General features: G+C 57.6%; 2 protein-coding genes and 1 long non-coding RNA gene across 5 annotated transcripts in view; 1 reads left to right on the top strand and 2 right to left on the bottom strand.

Moving 5' to 3' along the window:
* Positions 1–615, top strand: part of NUP50 (nucleoporin 50kDa) — a 12,336-nt gene extending 11,721 nt beyond the window's left edge. For both annotated transcript variants that reach the window (XM_005886026.2, XM_005886025.2), the window contains one exon: positions 219–615. In XM_005886026.2, coding sequence (XP_005886088.1) covers positions 219–421 — 203 coding nt within the window. In that variant the 3' untranslated portion in view covers positions 422–615. The remainder of the gene's footprint in view (positions 1–218) is intronic.
* LOC106724739 overlaps positions 1–7,188 on the bottom strand; it is a 12,079-nt gene extending 4,891 nt beyond the window's left edge. Inside the window, exons 1-2 of the long non-coding RNA XR_001360577.1 lie at positions 5,066–7,188; positions 2,913–2,917 (exon numbers count right to left, since the gene is read on the bottom strand). This is a non-coding gene — a long non-coding RNA (uncharacterized LOC106724739). The remainder of the gene's footprint in view (positions 1–2,912; positions 2,918–5,065) is intronic.
* Positions 7,189–8,908: 1,720 nt separating this feature from the next.
* KIAA0930 (KIAA0930 ortholog) overlaps positions 8,909–20,306 on the bottom strand; it is a 29,558-nt gene continuing 18,160 nt past the window's right edge. For both annotated transcript variants that reach the window (XM_014533173.1, XM_014533172.1), the window contains exons 3-10: positions 17,314–17,445; positions 17,140–17,217; positions 16,873–16,974; positions 15,509–15,649; positions 14,789–14,983; positions 12,149–12,311; positions 10,563–10,721; positions 8,909–10,244 (exon numbers count right to left, since the gene is read on the bottom strand). In XM_014533173.1, the coding sequence (XP_014388659.1) occupies positions 10,204–10,244; positions 10,563–10,721; positions 12,149–12,311; positions 14,789–14,983; positions 15,509–15,649; positions 16,873–16,974; positions 17,140–17,217; positions 17,314–17,445 (1,011 nt within the window). In that variant the 3' untranslated portion in view covers positions 8,909–10,203. The remainder of the gene's footprint in view (positions 10,245–10,562; positions 10,722–12,148; positions 12,312–14,788; positions 14,984–15,508; positions 15,650–16,872; positions 16,975–17,139; positions 17,218–17,313; positions 17,446–20,306) is intronic.

Here is a 20,306-nt window from a genome sequence, read left to right as displayed (position 1 = left end):
GTCAGGCAGAGCCAGTCCTGCCGGTGGCCTCAGGGTCCTCTCGGGACACCCTGCTGGCCTCGGTCAGGACCGGGCCCGTTTCTGTGACATTCCCGTGGCCCCGTTTTCAGTCCGTGGAGTGCAAGGGGGCTGCATGTTTCATGTTCAGCGCCTGAGAGCTCTGGTTTCATGGGGCTGCAGTTTGTATGATTTGGGTCGTTTTGTTTCCTTAAATGCAGGCAACATATTGCTGAACGTCCTGATCCCACCCAACATGCCGTGCACCCGGACCGGGAAGAACAACGTGCTCATCGTCTGCGTGCCCAACCCCCCGGTGGACGAGAAGAACGCCGCCGCCCCCGTGACCATGCTGATCCGGGTCAAAACCGGCGAGGACGCGGACGAGCTGCACCGAGTCCTCCTGGGGAAGAAGGACGCCTAGCCCCGCCCCCCTTAGTCAGGTTTCTTCTTCCGTTGACGTTCTGAGAACTTTTAGGTAACTTACAGCCTGTGAGCAAGATTAATATGGCCAATAAACCTTTAATGTTTAGTGTTAAGAACTGTCTAATGTGTAAACTACATTTGAAAGAAATTTTGGTATTTTTAATGTTCATTTATTAAATTAACCACAAGTGATTTCTTAATGGACTGAAATCAGGGTAGTGATCGGATTTCCCAAAGCTTTTCCCACCCGTGGGTTTGGGCGAGGCTCCTGAGGGTGGGTGTCCAGAGGAGCCTGGCCCTACCCTCCCGCCTAGTGGGCGAGGCTGGGCCGTGGGGACAGCGCCCCTCCCAGGTGAAGCGCTGCCCTGCTGGCGGGGGTGTGCTTGCTTTAAGTGTTCTTCTAAAGCTGCAGCGCGGGTCCTGAAGGGCACCCTCTGCCGGGCCGCTCAGCAGACGTGGCCTTGCCCCTGCAGGCTGCTGGGCAGGACCCAGAACTGCTTTTCTTTTTACAGGAAACAAGGACTCGTTCTTTAGTTGTGGAGTGTGATTCACGAGGTGCTGTTACTTCTGTGTCCCCTCATGACACATGGTTAAGGGGGGTTGCCAGGGATGAGATTTAAAAGCACAAATTTGGTCGCTTATACTTTGTAAATCATCCTACAGCAGAAAGTGAATGTGCTTGGACCACGCGAGCCCTGTGGGTCTACAACTACCTACTGCTTAAGCCCTAGGAGCTTTTATTAGGCACGAGCCTTGTGAATCCACCAGGAAAGGGAGGGGAGAGCGTGTGTGTAAATGTTGCCTTTACCTTGGACGCCGGGATGTTCCCTATTCCCATCAAGTTCCAGTTCCTTTCTGAGTGAGGTTGTTCAGGGTGCCCCCGGGGAGGGGAGTGGCGTGGGCACAGGCGTGCCGCGCTGCTTCCCCACGGCTGTCGGTAGCTCACGCCAGCTTCCCTCAGACAGCACGTGAGAGACGGGCTTTGTAGGTGGACACGCCCGTGTTCCTGACTCAGCGCCAGCGCTGGCATCAGGCGAACTTTTTTAAGGCTCAGTTGGTGCCTGAGGGCTCACACTATGTTCTGACCTTCAGCACATCTTCTGACTTAGAAAAGAGGAGTCAAATAATTGTAGATAGTGTAGTTGTTTTTTTAAAAAAACAAGCTACAATTTTTAGATGTAAAGGGGGCAGGGAAACGTGATCAAATATAATAAATATTGGAGGCCAGGTGGCTTGACCAATGTTTGCCATGAGATTCCTGCACTGCTCTGTTTGTTAACTGCACGGGCGCGTCGGCCAGGGTGACGGGATGAATGCGCAGACAGGCGTGCTTGCTGTGATGGATGTGGGCCAGCTCGTCTCCTGCGACCCAGGCAGAAGCAACAGTGGTTTTTGCATTTACTGCTTAGAATTGAGATTACTCATGTGCTCTGGTTACAGATGATTGCTAATAAACAAGCTGTTTATTATTGATGCTGTAACAGTCGTCCTGCCCCTGCCCCTGCCCCTGGCCTGGGCACATAGGGTTCTCTGTGTATCCAGCTGTCAGACGGATGAGGAAGTACAGGGAGCGCACATCGATCTGTTACAGCCTGGCCACACGTGCTCCGGGCCCCGCCCGGAACAGCGGAGTCAGCAGGGAACTGGTGGTCACGGTGCATCGTTGTTAGCTTTTTTTTTTTTTTTTTTAAGTTTGGATCATAATTTTAATCGTTGTTAGCTTTTGTGTGACTGGCGAGATGCGCAACAGAAGGGGCACGGGAACACCTGTGAAGGTGGTTGGCCTACGTCTTTCAAACCAGTGATGGCTATGTGTGCTTCTCTCCTAACATTCCCAGCAAATTCTTGCTGCTAAGACTCACTGTTAAAGTGAAAATTACAGGGAAAAATGTGATGTGTGTACCATAACTCAAAATGTGATATTTTCTTACAATTCTCACGCTTTAGGAACTTGTTGGTCTCCACTTGAAACAGGTGCTGGGTACCGGCGCCTGGGAACGTGCGGATTTCACTGTAACCCGACCTCCTGGCGTGTGGCCTGGGAGGCTGCCTTTCCTCCCCATTGCGGGACAGCTACACCCTCCCCGTGCGGTCATGCTCATCTTTAACAAAGTGTTAGAAATGAGTCTTTAAAATGTTTAAATGTGGACTGAAATTTTCATTTTTGGTTTAAGAACCTATAAAGTGTATTATGTATGTGGCCTACAGTTAGTGTGTGTATCTTTCGTTCTGAATCAGGTATTGTTGCATCTTGACAAATGCTGAGCATCCCAGCGGCCTTTTCCACACGGGTGTGTCCTTCTCAGCCTTTTGAGCCTCCCCAGTAGGCGAAACACCGCTGTGGGCTCCTTCATTGTTAGACTTACAGACGGAAGATGTGTGTCCAGGTGTTTTTTAATTTCAGAGAGAGGAAGGGAGAGGGAGAGAGATAGGAACATCAATGATAATAGAAAATCATTGATTTAGTATCAAGCCCAAAACCCAGGCACATGCCCTGACCAGCAAAAATACTGTGATCTCTTGGTTCATGGGTCCACATGCAACCACTGAGCCACACCGGCCAGGAGCATCCAGGCTTTAAAGAAGTTTAGGTTGTGTTTCCTGGGAAGAACGAGTCCGACTGTTTAGGAACTGGTTTTCTTTAAAAGGATGGCCGTTTAACAACTTTACTCTAGATCCTATTTTTGATGCGCTGCATGCCAGAATACCTACCTACTATCGCATCTTGCTCTTAGTTCGGACCAGTGCTCACTGAGAAAGATGGGGGGGTGTTTGGGGGCATCTGTCAGTCACTCTGGAACAGCCCACATGCAAGCGCAGTGCACTCGAGGCTTCGTACACCAAGCGGCTCCCTCCCAGCCCCCGTGTCTCCTTCTGAAAGTGAGAAATGGACAAGCTCTCCAGGAGACACGGGGTTGTCCTGTGCTGCCCGCAGGGACAGGGAACCTCTTGGCAAACTGGTCTCAGCCCCGCGCTGAGCACAAGGCGCTGGGAAGTACTTGGCCTTGGACAGGAGCCTCTCCCAGATGAAAGCTTCCTTCTTAGCAATCAGGTGGATACATTGTTTGCTTTCTATTTTAAGTAGGAAACGTTTTTAAATACTTGAATTGTCGGCCCATGTAATCCGTTTGTGTTAGTTTTTGAATGATCCCATTGAGGACTTGTAACAATCCACGAAATGTGAATAAATGGAGAGGAAACAACATCCGTGTTTGACATTCCATGTTCCTTCTCGACGCACCTGGCACTAATACAGGGCACGAGAGCAGAGGGGTCTGCAGCGCGGGGTGGGGGGTGGCGCGGTGCTGCTGCAGAGCTGGGGGGGCCTGCAGAGCCCCACCCAGAACCTCCTGCTTGGAGGGAGACGGAAGTTACCAGGCCCGAGGCCACTCCCACGAGGCCTGGAGTAGCTCGGGGGCTGCTATGGGAGCTGTGCCCGGCCTTCTCCGTGCACCTGGTCTGGTCCTCACAGCAGGCCTCCCGCACTTGGCCTGGGTGGGTTTCCAAAGGAACGAGTTCAGGAGCTTCAGTTTCTCGCAGATAAGCCAGTGGAGCGGGGATCCGTCCCAGTCAAAAATCCGAGCTCTTCAGGACATTTTAAAACTAAGGATCAAAATGATCAAGAAAAAGTAATGTTTTGAGTTTATGGAACTGTAGATTTTCAGTGCTTTAGAAAATCACTATTAAGGCATTGACAAGACTGTAGTATTTGGAGTCAGGCTCCTGTCTTTTCCAGCCCCCGGAGTTGCTCAGCACTTGGCCGGCCTGGAGGAGATGTGCCCTGGGAAAGAAAACTGTCAGTGCTTTCCCTGAACTGCAACAGCTCCCGGGGACTGTGCTGGCTCTGGCTCTCGGCTGAGGGCTGGGCAGGACGACGGTCTCTAGTGTGGCCCTGGGTGCTCAGCTGCCCCGAGGGCCTCAGACACCTGGGGACCCAGAGTCAGAGCCGGGCGGGGGCCAGCTTGTCGCCTGTTGATGTAACTCGCATCTATAAAATCCACTGTGTACAGTTCAGCCGTGTTTAGTATATTCACAGAGCTATGCAACCATCACACCAGCTCATTCCAGAATATTCTCTGGGTTTTAATAAGTGGTTCTGATACAGGCTCCGATTTGAGAACCCTGGGCTACATCTGTGCTCCCTCGTGATGTGTTTGAAGATAACCTGTGGCACACCCTTCGGGCACATTCCAGCGGGGGGACTGGCAGAGCTATGGCAGCCCTGGTACAGGTCACATGTGAACTTTGGTGGCTGGCGATTTTGCTTCCCAGGGAAGCCCAGCCCAGGATGAGACAATGGCCCACAGGGTTGGATGCGGCTTGAAGCAGGAGGGGCCACTGGGTTGGTTTCTGGAATTGAATTGTTTACCCAAAATATAATCATTAAAGTTCACTCAACAACCATGGTTATTTCAAACAGAGCAATCTGATGGTTTTATTCAAGTTAGATTCCAAGATGAAAGACCATAACCCACATACAGGGGAGAGAGAACTTGTTAAACCTGTTAGCTCATGTGGAGGCCAAGTTGGGAGGGAATTCAACACAAGGCTGTAGGCAAAAGACAAGACATCCCGTTATCATCCCCGAAACAAAGACCTTCCTTCCTCACACGAGTTTCCCAGGCTCCTGTTGTTTAACAACCAAGCACAGAGTACAATGCGTTTACACATCACCACTTCTGGTCTATATACAATGGCCGTGGGGTTGGATGGGCCATTTCACGTTCCCCCTCCTCCCAGTGTAACATTCCCAAAGGTTTCCCCTCGTCACTGTGTTTTCTAGGCAGGGGCATGACAGTGCTTCCTAGAAGTCCATCTAGGTCAGCATTTACCGAAAGGGATCCAGAGTCGGCGATACATAGCAAAGAGGCCCAGGTAGCTTTCCAGGGAGACTTTCTCCAGCTGAACGTTTTCAGGTGACTGCTTAAAGGGACCTAATTATTTACCGGTTTGATCTGTGTGGCGAGGGCGTCGTTTTAACCCACTGAGCTGCCTCTTCCGTAACCACCGTCTTGTAGTCTGCCCAGGTGATGCCGGTGCACAGTTCCAGCTCAGCTGTTCCTAGCAGTTCCCAGGTGTCACCTGGATGTGCTGCCCTTACTATTTCTAGTGTGTGTGCCTCAGACCCCCTTTTGCTAGTCTAGAACTTTCTGCAGTGTCCTAGGCCTTATGTACACCCAAGGCATAGTGACAGCCTTCGTCTGACCATGGAAAGGGAAAGAGAGCCCCTTGCTGCTTCCATCCATGATGAACTTGCAATAAACAGAGGCTACGGCAGTTAGCGAAACGTGGCCACGTGCTCAACGTCAGCTTGAATAATCGCAGAGCAAGGCAACAGAGAGCTGGTGGCCAAAGACCAGCTTCCACAAGACCAGGGGGCTGGTGCGAGCCCGCCTCCTCCGGGGCTGGTGAGGAGGCGCAGCCGGAAACTTGACAGCACACTCAAGGTTGTCTACTTCCCAGGGCTGAGCGCCGAGGCTGAGACGCAGCTCTTGGATTTAATTTTGCAAACACAGCATCTGACTCAACCACAGCGGCGGCCGACCCCTGGCCGACCCGAGGACAGCCGAGGCCCTGCAGGGGGTGGTTTCTGTCAGTCCCCAGGTCAAAAATGTAGCTTGTGTCAGGACTCCAAACAGTAAGAAATCTTTGGGGGGCAAAAGAAGGTTCAATCACTATGTTACCACATTGCTGTAATAGCTGCATTTCATCTGAAATACCCTCGTAGAGAAAAAAATAACTAGGTACGAGTTCGGTAGAGGAAGACACGGAGAAAAAATAAATGTAATATTCACCATGCAACCAACTTCCAAGAGGAACGCAGCCTCGTGAGCATGGCGTAGACGTAGACGGGCTTCCGCGGGATGCAGACGCCGCTGACCGGAAGCCGCTGACGATCCGACCTGAAGGTGTTCAGTGCGTATCGCCAAGCTGCTTTTGCAGAAATCACTTTAGTTACGGCTTCAAAGTGAAAAATCTCCACAGGTTTCCTTGCGGGTCTCAGCAGAGAACTTGTTCGGAAAGCACAGGAGATACGGATTTACGCCCACATCGCCCCACCTTCTGTGAAGTGAGGCCCAAAGGGCAAGAAGGTGAGGGGCGGCTCCTCCTGCGTCCTACACTCAGCAGGTTTGGGATCTGCTGAGCCCCAGGCGGGACCGCGGCTGTAAGCACTTCCCAGTGTCTGGCTTCCTCCCCTTCTGAGGCTCTACCCGCTGCAGAACTCGGACCGACCCCAGGCCACTCGGTGGTCAAGTGATTTGGCTTCTGCGTGTGGTGCTCCAAGTTCTCCAGGGCCGAGTCAGGGCAGGAGGCTTCTCTCCATGAGGGTCAAGTCCATGCCAAGTCCATAAGGGAAAGGGAAGAGGAAGTGACAGCGCGCACCTTCCTCCACTCCCAGGCCGTCTCCGTCTCCGAGGAGCGGCTGGAACTCCAGCTGCCTGACCAAGAGCACACCTGCTGCCAGGGCGGCCACTGACGCTGCCGAAGGCGAAGGCGGCGCGAGCTCCGGGGCAGGGGCAGCCAGCACTGCACTGCCATGTCTCGGGCTGTGTCCTCCTAGGTGGGTTTTTAAAGGGAAGTTTGTTTTCTGGTTCCAAGACAAGAGAAAGCCTGAGCAGGAAGTCAATGTCATGTCAACAGATACTGGTTCATGAAACTGAATATAAAACTAAATTCTGGCTAAATTGGAAAACTGAACATATATATATATATCCCCAAAATGTATACACATTTCAACAGCTGCTAGCTCATGTTTCTTTTCAGATTTAATCCATTGGAATGAATAATTATTCCAAGTGTGTATACATTTTTGTGAGACAACTTGTATGTATGTATGAAACCTATTAAGTCTCATTAAAAAGCTAGCAGACTTGTAATATGTAAGCCTTTAAAGGATTTTGGCCGATTTAAAACCACCATATTATGACAATGTCAAATAGATTTTTCAAGTCATTAGAATATACCAACTGCATAGGGACTACCCCGTGGAATGTGTTTAATGGAAAAAAATCTTTTATTTCATTCTTAAAATGCCTACTAACTAGCCCCGGTCAGGGTGGCTCAGTTGGCTGGGCATATCCCATGCACTGAAAGGTTGCCAGTTCAATTCCCGGTGAGGGCACATGCCCGGGTTGTGGGCTTGATTAATGTGACACCTAGGTTTCTTCAAAGAAAAACTGGACTTCTGATTCCAAGTCCCATTCAAGAAGTTTACGCACACATTGTCATCCCTGCATAACACACGACAGGCATGTCCCCAGAAAATTAAAGATGGCCTTACAAGTAAAGATGGACCCACACCCAGACCCGCGGGGACAGGTTCTGGTCCTGTCACTTGTGCCTGTTATTGGTTACTGATGCCATTTGTCACTTGGAAAAATCAAACCTCAGCCTCAGCATAACAGCTCACTGCGCAGCCATCAAGCACCTCGGAGCAGGTTTTCAGTCCAGTATCACAGGACCTTTGGGATTTAAAGACGAAGGTCAGCTCCACCAAACATCCGTCCATCTGTCCTGGCAGCGGTGTCAGGGCTCAGTGCGGACTGGGGCGAAGCCGAGGTGGCCTCCTGCCCGCCATGCTTGCGGTCAATCTTGGGCGGTCACTTCACCTCCGGCGGTTTCCTCGTCGGTAAGATGGGACAAGGACACGACATGCAGGTGCTGCCTATGTGTTGGATGCAGAACAGCCAACCGCGGAGTGCTGTTCCCGGGCTGCACACGAGGTGTGAGCTCTTGAAGCCCAGCCGGCACGTGACCCCCCTGCCAGCAAGTGTCTGAGTTCTGTGGCGTCTTCCCGTTACTGCACTGGCCCCCAGCACCCTGCGAGGTCCCCAGGAGCCTGACTCGCCGGCCCAACCAGGAGCGGTGGCCACGCCTTGGAGCTGGGCCGACCACTGGCTTCAGCGGGGAACCTTCTGGGGCTCCCCCCCTGAGGACAAGGGGGACCCTGCCTCCTGCACGTGCTGAACTAGCTCGTCCCCCCACCCCACCCCCGGGAGCTACGTCAGGACCGTTTCTCCCAAGAACCGGGTTCCAGTCTTCAGACCCCAGATGACCAGGAGAGAACGGTCACTGCAGAGCCACCTGGGACCCAAGCTCGGGCTGCGATCGGCGCCTGGAGCCCTGGGCCATGTGGGCTCACTCCGAGGCTCGGCTCGGCTCCCAGCTCTGGCCTGCCCTGACTGCTGCCCTGCCACCCTGCTTCGGAACTCGAAATTGTGCAGAGCGGGGCACCGCTGAGCACAAGCTGGGCGGCAGAGAACGCCAGAATGTTCAAACTCAACCCCATCCAACGTCTTCGGGGTGGGGAGGGGGTGACAAGGACAGGGGAGAGGGAGATTCGCAGCCAGACTCCGACCCCTGACCCCAGTGGTGCAGAATGGCTGGCGATCGCACCCTGACCCAGTTGTGTACTGGAACTTGGAGACGTCAGTGAGGTAGGTGGTATCAGCCCCATTTTACAGGTGGGCAATCTGAGGCAGAATGAAATGCAACAGCTCGCTTTTAATAACAGCGTACAAAATCTAGAGAAAGCCCCATAGTCCCTGTCCCGGAGCCCAGTGCAAACCCTTGGAGCACAGAATGAGAACAGACGGAACAAGCCCCTCAATTCCTTTCCTGCCCCCCAAGGGGGCCTCTAATGCACAGCAGGATCCCTCAGGTATTTCCAGGGACTTCAGACCCAGCCACGAAGCAACAGAGACCGGCGACCGCTCCCAGGGGGCTGGCCAGGCCTCTCCTGCTGAGGGCTCGGCTTTGAGAAGGGCACGTGCGTCCTCACAGGCGGAGATCCTGGCTGGCACCAGGCCACAGGCAAGCCCGGGGCTCCTGTGCCACCCACACCTGACCATACCGGCCGCAAAGAAGCCAATTTTTGCCTCAGTGAGTTGGTCTGAGAAATGGGACCAGCACACTCAGGTAAGGGAGGTAATCTCTAGAAAACCAGAGAGGAAACCCCAGCCCCGCCCGGCCCGAGGAGTATGAGCCTTCCTAGGAACCTGCCAACCCCACCCACCCCATCCCTCCTGTCTGGCCCTGAGCCCTCCCATCCTCAGTCCACGTTCTGGGCTCAGCGCTGAGGCCTGGAGCGGGATGTCTCCGGGTGGAGGTGCGTGGGCGGTGCTCTTTGGCTGGAAGCGAAGGCCATTCTGGCGGGATCAGGGCCTGTCTGCTGAGCTCGAGGCCTTCCTGGAACCGGGTGTGGGGGGACATGTCCCCGCCCAGGGCCACACCATCCAACAGCTGTGCTCCCATCTCCCCAGGGCGCCCCCTTTTGGACCACGCTAGGGAGGACAGACATGTCAGGACCAACGCGGACGCTGAGGTTCATTGGCACGGAACTGCAAAATCGTAAACGCTTCCTTAAGAGGTGCGGACAGTGGGCACGGGGGTGCCCCAGCTGGGCGGTCCCGCCTGCTGTCGAGCGGGACGAGCACCTGGGGTCGGCGGGTCTGGACACACTGGATGTTGCTGCTCCTTCGCTCTCTCGATGGCCTCCTGGCGGCTGTGGTTGTCTTTGGGTGCAGAGGGCTCTCCAGGGACGGGCTGGGTGATGGGGGGTGGGCGCAGGGCAGGAGCAGAGCCAGCGGGGGAGGAGGAAGAGGCACTTCAGTTTGGGCTGGTGTTCATGGAGTCGGCCCTGGCCCAGGGGTGGAGTGGCCCGCCTGGCTCCGGCTCCGGCACTGGGCTGTCACAGAGACCCCGGTGGCGGTGGACAGGTAGGCACTTGGCAGTACTCCCAGGGCCGGGCCGGGGGCTCCGTGTGGGCTCCGCGCACGGCTAGGTCATCAGGATGGGCTTCTGCCGAACTTCCAGGATGTCTGGGGGGAGGTGAGGAAGGACAGGACAAGGAAGTCAGGACGCAAGGCCACGCCACGCAATTCCCAGGATTCCCTCTTCCAGCCTCGCAGGCTGCAGTGCTGGAGGCCCCGTGTCACGGACAGGGACTCGGGGTGGAGCCAGCCCCGTCAGTGGGACAGGGCCGCCTCTCCCAGAGGCCCCGCAGCGAGTGTGAACAGGGTCCTGACTGGGAACGATGGGACGGGGTTGGTCACCCCTGAACTGGCCTCAGGAACCTGGGGCCCGGGAGTCAGGTTGGCTACAAAGCGGTGACGCCCGTTTTCCACAGCAGACGCTACCTGTTAAGATCCGATGCAGCGGCAAGGTGACGTAGGTTAAGTGTGCATAGAGAAGGAAGTTTCCATCCGCTCTGTTCAGCTTCAGCCAGGACCCGACCAGGGACCGCCCCGTGCCAGACAGGGACCGGGACCGCAGGTTGGTGGCGTTGTGCAGATCAGCTGGAGGGCAGGAGGCTGGGTCAGGGGTGACTCCTTCCCGCCCCGCTGGGCCCTCTGCGGGCCCTTTATTACCCTGGCCTTCGACATCTGCCCCCGCCTGCCCTCTGCCCACCCCATCCGTCAGGGCCGCACCCAGCCCTCTAAGCTCCCCCCACCCCCTTCTGTCTGGTCTCCTCCGGGGGGTCATGCACCCCACACACTGCCACTCCTCTGCTTCCCTGTGGCCCTGTCACCGGAACTAGGTGCCACCAGCCTGCAGGAAACGGGGCGAGGCTGGGATGACGCGGCATCGTCACCAGGGAGGCAGGTGGGTGGTTGTTCGTGCTTCCCTACGGGCGTGGGTCTGATCCGAGATGAGGGCACTGCCGAGCTCACAGAGCGGTCAAGGCCAGTGCTGGAGTCTCTGGGTCTGGGGGGCGGGACCACTCAACACCAGCGCCCCAGCTCCCGTCCTGCCGTCCAGCCACTCGTCCAGCAGACACACCTGGCGTTCCTGCCCTGCCGGTGGGGCCGCTGGTCCGAGGGCCACGGTGCAGGACGCACTCACACTTGCACTTGGGGCCTCACCAGCAGGGAGTTGAGCTGGAACTCCCCCGGCTCCTGTTAGCCGGCCCCCCTCCTCGAGTCCATTCTCCACATGGACCGCGGAGTGGGATTCTGAATATTCCAACTGGACCTTGTCGATCCCCGGCTCACAGCCCTCCACTGGCTCCCCAGGCCCCTAGGCTCCATGGCGACATGACTGCCCCTCTGGCTGCACGATTACTGATGGCGGGACCGACACCACGAGGCACAGGTGTGCTGGGAGGGACTGCAACTGTGTGGGCCAGACCCAGGGCCTCTGCGCAGGCAGGCAGGAGGCTGCGGAGGCTGGAGAGCGGGAGGCCTGGACCCCTGCGGACCCCACTAGAGCCGGTGGGAACGTCTGGATACCGCCTGCAGTCACTGGGGCTGGCCTTGCCAAGGCATTAGGGGTGCGTTAAGGAAATGTCTGACCCATATCTCGGGCTAGTTTTCGTTTTCTGCAGGCTAACGCTTAAGTTGATGCATTTGCATGGCCCGCGAATGATGTTACAAATATCCACATGGCCCCGGCAGAAAAAAGGTTCCCCACCCGGTTCTAGAGCAAGGCTGAGTGGCCAAAGACAGCGCAGGGGGTAAAACAGGCCAAGTCACAAAATGCGTGAACAAACCAGAGCCCACTCCCTCGCACGCACTTCCGGCCCCGAGGGGACAATGAGACCATCGGCATCTGCAAGTGCACGGACCCTAACACTGCGCCCGCGCTCGGCCCTCACGTTCTGAACAGACACACTGGAGGGGCGCGCCTCGCGGCAGGCACCTCCCCCCGACAGGCACCCTCTCTAAGAGGAAGGAAGGAATGAGTGAATGAATGAATGAACCGAGAGGCATCAGGGGCCGGTCACCTGCACCATCGTCCTCCCGGAAGAACTCCTCGCTGTCGTTGGCCGAGTGAGACTTCTTCATCTCGGCGATGCGGTTCCGGGGCACCTTCCTCTTGAGGGACGGGGAGAAGAAGGTGGGCCGGTTGTTCCGCTCCGGGGTGGGGGGCGTACTGAAGGAGGTCATCTGGGGACAAAGAGCAGTAGTCACAGAGCGGCCGCCAACCAGCGGGGATCCCAAAGCCACTCACCTGCCCTCAAAGAACCCGACACAGAGCTCCCCCTGGGAGCACTGGCTGAGGAGGGGACTCGGCGGTGGCACCGAGCCCACCCTGCTGCGGGCTACGTGGGCACTAGGACATGGTTTCAGCTCAGGGACCAGCAGGACGGCCTGGTCACCAGCTCTGCCCTCAAACACTGGCAGGAGCTGGGTTAAGTGCCAAGACTGGCTGCTAACGCTGCTCAAGCACCTGCCACAGCACTGAACCCACAGAACTTCCACGAGACAGGACCCGGCACTAACCCCTCGGGCAAGTGAGGACACGAAGGTGGACAGCAACTTTAACTCGTCCAACGTGAACTTCCACATCATCCGGCAGGATGATGGCCAAACGGATTGCAACTCAGGTCTTCCGCCCTCATTTCTTGGCTAACGTGTCCCCATCCCCACCCCCCCAGCATTCTTCCACACACTTGCTATGGCTGAGTGGTCCATGCTTCCGTCCCCTTCTCTCCTCTCTTCTAACCACACTGTTCAGTTCACCAAACATTCTCCACACCCGCTGGGGGCCCAGCGGACGCAGCACTAAGCACAGACAGGCACATGACACTGGTCCCTGCCCTCAAGGAGCTCACAGTCTGCTGGGGGCAACATACTCAAAGATGAACAATAGACTACATGTTGGTTGCTGAGACAGATAAAGAGAGGCACGGAATACAGGGGAGCACAGAGGCAAAAGCCCGAGAAAGCAGGGAAGGCTTCCTGGAGGAGATGCCGCTGGAGCCGGGTCTTGAAGGACGAGTAGGAGTTCGCCAGGTGAAGAAGGGGGGGAAGGGCGTTCCAGGCAGAGGGAACGTGGCCCCTCTCCTCCCTCCTCCCCATGCAAACAAGAATCTGAGGAACAAGATGAGCTGGGACCGAGACTTCCGGAGCCCCGTCAGCCTCTTCATCATGGCTCTGACGTCCACCAAAGTCCCGGCGGCCGCTGGCTCCAGGTGGTCCTCCCACAAGTCAGGGAAGGTTTTAAAAGATAAAAAACAAACACCAGAAACCACAATACACACAGAATCTACATTTGTCATACGCTGGTTACAAATAACCCCCTTGAGGGAGGCCCCCTAGCTCAAGGAGATAGGACAAATAACCCCCTTGAAAAGGAGGGTAAGCAACAGTGAGCCCAGAGGTGGCGGGGGCCTGGAAGGTCCCCAGGAGGTCAGGCCCTGCCACTCACAGCTGTGTGGCCCTGGCAAGTCCCTTCCCTTGACCCCAGGACCACCCTGCTAAGAGAGGCCCCTGCTTGGGATTCTCACCCCTCCTTACAAAAGTACCGTTTATTTTGTTCTGCTTATAAAACACATTCATTGCAGAAGATACACAACAAGGAAAGGTATAAAGACGCTAAAGAAAATGCCCTCTGGCCTCCTGGAGATACGCCTGGTTGTCATCATTAGACAGAATTAAAAGTACGGCAAACACTCTCCCGCACTCAGCACATAGCACGTTATTCACATTCTTAAGAGTCACTTCCCAAGCGGGTCACCAGCAAAGTCACTACAGTGGCTGCTCCCTGGACACCTGCGGGCCAAGCCCTGTGCAGGCGCTTGAGGTGCAGCGGCTCCTCGGAGCCTCCCAACACTGCAGGGAGCCGTGTGTCACCTCATTTCTGGATGAGCGCACTGAGGCTCAGGGAGGAAGAGACTTGCCCCAGGTGGCGAGCAGCAGCGCCCAGACTGCAGCCCAGAGCCTCCCCCAGCCCCTGCCTCCTGCCCACTGCGCTCACATGCCTGTCTCCTTCCAAGACCCCGGGAACCGCTCTGAGCAGCCCCGATACCCAAGCCGGCAGAGCGGCCAGTGGGCTGGGGGGAGACTTCCTCCTCCCTGAGCCCCGCTGAAGGCCGAGTACAGCCGCCGCCGACCTGGGTCCCCACCCCGGGGAAGGATGGTGGCCTGGAAATGGCAGGGCTGCAAGGCTGTGCTGTCACACCAGTCATGCGACCCAGGGTTCCCAGGTCCACGGACAGGAAAGCTCCCTCCTGCCCATGGGGTGCGGGGGGCTGTGCAGCTGCTCACCTGGGAGACACCCGGCGGACAAAGAGCAGAGCTGCTGCTCAGGGAACAGGACGGAGGCCAGCGCCTCACGGTCCCGTCTCTCTCACAGGGAAGGCCTGTCACCCGCCTGCGCTCGCCCAGCAGCTCCACCGAGGCAGGCGCCAGCGCGAGGTAAACAGCCTGGCTGCACGGACAGCTCGGGGAGCAGAAAGGGCTCTGGCCCGGGCACTAACCTGCTGTGTGACCCTGGGCAAGTGACTTGCTCTCTCTGAACCTCGGCCTCCTCACCAGAGAGTGGGGACAATACCTACCTCCCCTGGGGCTGTAAGGATCAGGGAGACGGTGGGAAGCAGAATCAAGGGACAGGAAGCCCTGCCCGAGGGGGCAGTCCTTACCCGCTCGTGCATGGGCGAAGCCGGGCTGGAGTCCTCTTCAGTCCCGCAGGGGGACGTGTCACCAGTGGACACACGGCTGACGGCCATCTCCGCGTGGCCCTTGCCCTGGGGCCCCTTCATGCGCACGAACTCCATGTTGTTGTACTTGTAGAAGCCAAATGACATCTTCTGCGCCATGCGGGCGGCCACGCTCACCTGTGGGCAGGTGGGAAAAGGCTGAGCCAGGCTGGTGGGCAGACAGTCATCCCTCCCGGAGCAGGCGGCCAGCAGGCAGGGCAGTGCTGAACACGTGGGGTCCCCGGCTGACATCCCCCTCACTGCCGGTGACCCTACGCCCAGCAGGCTCAGGGCCCGGCTGGGAACAGAGCTGCAGCCCCAGAACCCGAGCCCGTCCCCACCCCCCCACCAGCACAACCCCCAGGCTCCAAGGACGCGAGCCTCAGGGTGGCGCCCAGCTCTGGAGAGGGCCTCCACCTGGCCCCCCACCAGCACAACCCCCAGGCTCCAAGGAGGCGAGCCTCAGGGTGGCGCCCAGCTCCGGAGAGAGCCTCCACCTGGTTCTTGTCCCTCAGGTGAGTCAGGGCCGGCCCTGGGGGTGTCCTACTGGGAGTGGCCTGGGAAGGTCACACAGCGCTGGCCCTGAGCCACCTTAGTGGGCCTGGGTGCGCAGCTACTCTGAGGGTGGCACGGAGGGGCTGGGCCCGGGCCACCCGCGCTCACCCGGTTGTCGTACACCTTCTTGAGCGCCTCGTAGCGGATGGAGCCCTGGAAGATGACCCCTTGGAACATGTTGGTTTTGTCACTGGCCACCAGCTCCACACAGACCATCTCTCCTTCCCCCACAGTCATGTCGCTGAACACCTGGGGTGGGAGCAAGCGGAGAGAAGACGTCACCACCCACCCCTCACTAGCCCCGAAAACTCCCATTTAGCAGATGAGAACACTGAGGCACAGATGAGAAACCTGTGGCCACCCAGCTCTGCCATCCTCCGCCGACCCAGCGCAGCCTAACTGCGGGGCAGGGGCAGCGTCCAGCAGAGGACGCTTGTGCCTGTGACTCTGGGAGGGAAGGGGAAGGACTCCTGGTCGTCATCACACCTCCAGGCTAAGCAGTTAGGCAGTTAGAGGACTGTCCCCCGCTACGGCCATGGGGGACCAGCCCCACCCTGAACTTCTCAGCTTGTATGCAGGCACAGAGTGACCCCGAGTTTTGAGGCCACACAGACTCGTTCAAATCTCAGCTCCTTGGATGAACGAGTTGTGTGAGCCTCCAGGGCACTTAGCCTCCTGAGCCTAAGGTGCTTCAAGACACCATCAAGCTCTGGCTGGTGTGGCTCAATGGATAGAGCGTCGGCCTGCACACTCAAGGGTCGTGGGTCTGATTCCCGGTCAAGGGCACATCCCTGACCCCAGTCAGGGCACCTGCGGGAAGCAACCAATCTATGTGTCTCTCTCACATGGATTTTTTTTCTCTTTCTCTCTCCCCTTTCCTCCCTCCCTTCTACTCTATCTCAAAAAAAAAAGATACAATCAAATCCAGGAGACCCTGGAAGTCACCCCCCCCTCCTCAGAGGCCTGGGGGGTGGGGGGAACTGGCTGGGCAGGTGCTGTTTCGGTCAGGAGTGGGACACAGCCTGGTTCTTCCCAGCACCTGCTTCCCTGGGCGAGTCACCCTTTGCCCAACCTTAATACAAACGTGTGGCTGGATGACTCCCAAAGCCCTGCCCCTGACCCCCAGGGTCCCAGGCTGGAGCAGGCGGGGTGGAGGCGCTTGTTTAGAGTTTTGTGGCGATACCAACGACCCTCCTGCAGGGCAGCACTGCCGAGGCCTTTAGTGCGGTCTCCCATGCAGGCGCCCCCTTTGACCTCCGACCCTGAGGGTAAGTAGGACAGATGAGCACTGTTTTACAGGTGGGAGAACTGAGGTTCCAAGCTGGGGGCACCCTTGCTCCTCGTCCAACACCAGGAAGAGTGGGGGCCATGTTGGCAGGAGTCCAGACCCGTCTGCTTCTAGCCCTTCCCGCCCTCCACCGCCTTTCTGAGGGGGTGAGGCCGGAGGGAGCGCTGATGGGAGACACACTCACCTCCTCGAAGCTGTCGATCATGAAGAAGATGTTGGGGTAGCTGATCTTAGACTCCTCCCCTTTGCTGTCCATGGGGTGTTTACTAGGGGACGCAAACACTTGCTGAAAGAAAGGAGATTTACGGACGCAGTCAGGCCCACCCTGCACCCAAGTGGAGCGTGTTGTCTAAAACACACCTCTTCAGAACCAACCCAGGGCAGGCAGGGGCTGCGATTCCCGGGCGGAGCTGGCAGCTGGGAGGCCTGGGGCTCTCGGTCGGTGGCTCACCTGGGATTTCTTCTTATGGATGTGGATGTCACCCCCCTCAGAGCGCGTGCACACGGCACATGTCACCATGTAGTCCAGCTGGAAGAGAGCAGGAGGGGGTGCGTGGAGGGCTCGGCTGTCCCTCAGCGCCCACCCACTGCCCTGCTGCTGGAGCCCCGCCCCGCCGGCCCTTACCTTCTGGAGGATGAGGTTCAGGCAGACGCTCTCCTCCCAGTCAATGTCAGGGTCCCCCAAGCCTGGCAGCTTCTTGGAGTCCCGCCGGTACACCTCCACCTCCACCTCCACCTCGGGCTCAGCCTCCGCCAGCTGCGAGCACAGGTCGGAAGGGAGTTGGTGCTTTCTCCCCGGCCACCGCCCGGGGCAGGTGTCAGCACACAGATTCCAGCCTTGCCCTCAGCCTCTGCCGAGATCCTGAGTTCATCAGGAGCTGAGCCTCCCAGGCTGTCACCCTTTCAGAGGGCCTGCCCGAGGGCGGGGATCCCAGCATCCTGTTCCACCCACACTCTGCTCCCCAGCCCACAAGCAGCAGCCCATCAGCCCACCCACCCTCCCCCGCTAGCGCAGGCAGCCCGCAGGTTGCTATGGCGACTGTGGGCTCTGCACGCTGCAGGATGGAAGGGGGGGGGAAGCAGCCTGGGCTTGCCGCAGAGCACAAGCAGTGCGCAGGCGCCCCAGAGAGCCGGCACTGCACCTGCCAAGGGCTTGTCTTTCCATTTTGAATGGTGGGGGCAGGAAGCCACCTGGGAAGCTGCCATCAGGTTTCCCCACATCCCCTCCCCGCCCGCCCTGCACTCCCCAGGCCCATGGGGCCTCCTCAAATTGCTGCCCACCCCCTGCCCTCCAAACACCAAGCCAGACGCGGCAGGGCCCACCCCTCCCGCTTCGCATGTGCCGGTCCCTCCACACAGGTCCTCAGCTCACTGCTGTCCCCTCTGTCCTACAACACTCAGCTGAGGTCACCTCCTCTTTGTGGGCCCCCACCCACTCCCCATCTTCCCACCATCGCAGCTCTGTGTCACTGGCTACGCCCTGTCCCAGCAGACTGGGGGTCCCCAAGGCCAGGGCCAGGGCCAGGGCCAGGGCCAGGGCCAGGTCTGATTCATTTCTGTACACAGCTCTCTGTGCGTGGTCGATGGAACATTCTAGCACATGAACAGCTGGACACATGCTCCCATGGACTCAGGCTCCCTCACCGACCTCAACACCCCCCGATGTTCAGGAGCATTTACACAGGGCTCTGCTCCCTCCTCCACATTCCCCCGCCCTGGACCAGGAGCCTCTCTCCCGCCAGGTGAGAGCTGTCTCTCCCCACTCACTCCCCGCTGGCCTCTCCCGCCCGCCTTCCTACAAGGAGAATCCAGGCGGAGGCAGGTTAAGAACACCCTCCCTGGCGGGTGGAGGCGGCCGGGGAGAGGTCAATGGGGGAAAAAGGAGACTTAAGTAATACTTTAAACAATAAAGAATTTAAATTAAAAAAGATAATAATAATAAAAATGAATGAGATATACAAAACCGAGAAAGCAGAAAACCTGAATGCTAATCTTAGCTTTGCCGCTAATTCAGTTCTTTCATGTGTAAAATGGGGACCTAAGCGATTGGATTGCAAAGGCACATCACCTGGGCCTGATCTCTGTCCTCTCACAGGTTAGTCCAGTGGTCAGCAAACTGCGGCTCGCGAGTCACATGCGGCTCTTTGGCCCCTTGAGTGTGGCCACGAAGTTTCAATCGCACTGTACGTGCGCGCCCGCACGTGGTATTTTGTGGAAGAGCCACACTCAAGGGGCCGCAGTTTGCCGACCACTGGGTTAGTCTATCTCCCAAGGTCCCTTCCAGCTCCAGTAACTAGTAGAATTCTAGTGGTGACGTACGCATGAGGGGACTGGGCGTCACCTCACCATGCAATTTTGGAAACTTTAATCTCTGTTTGGGAACTGGACATTATTCAAGAGCCACAGGCCATATTATAATATTAAATGACCCCCCCACACACACTCACACAACAACACCCTCCCTCACCAGAGCTGGGGCCGCCCCCGCACTGAAATTCCAGAAACAGCTGGGAGTGCCTCAGGGCCCCGCCCTTAGTCTGCTGCAGCGACTGCCTTTGGGGAACGACCCTGTCTACAATCATTCCAGCAGAGGCCTACGGGCCAGAGGATGACCGCCCCGCCCCACCCCCCGCCCCATCTCTCTAGCCAATCGCTCGCTGTCTCCTGCTGCTCCCTCCAGCATCAGGCTACCTCAGGGCTGTCCTAGGCCTCCTGTCTCCCTCCTCTTCCCACGGGCTCCCGGGGCCCAAATCTCTACCTCTGTCCTCGACCCCCCAGCAGAGTTTCAGACAGGCGATCCACCGCCTGGAAGACATCCCACAGGCACCTCCGACCGACTCAGCCCATCCGACACTCACTCCCCTCCTGCTGTGAGGGCACCATACTCCCCTGCCCCAGTTCAGTCACCTGAGGCCCTGCTGGGTTAAGCCCACGTCCTGGGCACCGGCTGACACCCTCTGCACGGCTCCTCTCCCTGGTGCAGCCCCACCAGCACCCTCCCAGGCAGCCCTGCCTCTGCTCCGACCCTCTCCAGTCCACCCGCCGCCCAGCACTTGCTGAACGGACCTCTGACCGCAGCCCCTTCCTCAGTTTAGGCTCCAGTGGTGTCCCGGGGCTTTGGAGAAAACGCCTCAATTCCTGGGCGTGACTTCCGCATCCCTGTGGTCCGGCCCCTGCCTCCCAGGTGTCCTGCGTCCCTCTCCTTCAGCGCAGCTGCACAGACACAGCGAAGCCCAGACGCACGGGATTTTACGCACTGTCAGGCCCACCACTGCGCTGCTGGGAACACCTTTCCCTTCAGGGCTCACCTCACCAGGGGCTCGGCTCCCATTCCTTCTGGTCACTAATATGCCAACCCTGGGACTGTGCTCGGTCCCAGTCACGACAGTCCCACAGCCAGCTGCCTGCACAGCAGCCGAATGCCAGGGACCCAGGCCAACCCCAGGGTGTGGCTCTGTCCCCCCACATGTCACGAAGCCCAGACAGACCAGCTGTACTGCCACCGGCATGCAGAGGGCCAGCGCGGCAGGAAGTCACTGTGTCTCTTTGCCGGGGATGCCAGGCCTGTTCATTTGTAGAAAACCTATTCTGCATGTGTCAGGCCCAAGAGCAAGCACA

This window comes from Myotis brandtii, unplaced genomic scaffold (genome assembly GCF_000412655.1).
Source record: "Myotis brandtii unplaced genomic scaffold, ASM41265v1 scaffold952, whole genome shotgun sequence".
In the NCBI taxonomy this organism is placed as follows: domain Eukaryota; kingdom Metazoa; phylum Chordata; class Mammalia; order Chiroptera; family Vespertilionidae; genus Myotis; species Myotis brandtii.
This window is presented reverse-complemented; position numbering and strand designations above follow the sequence as displayed.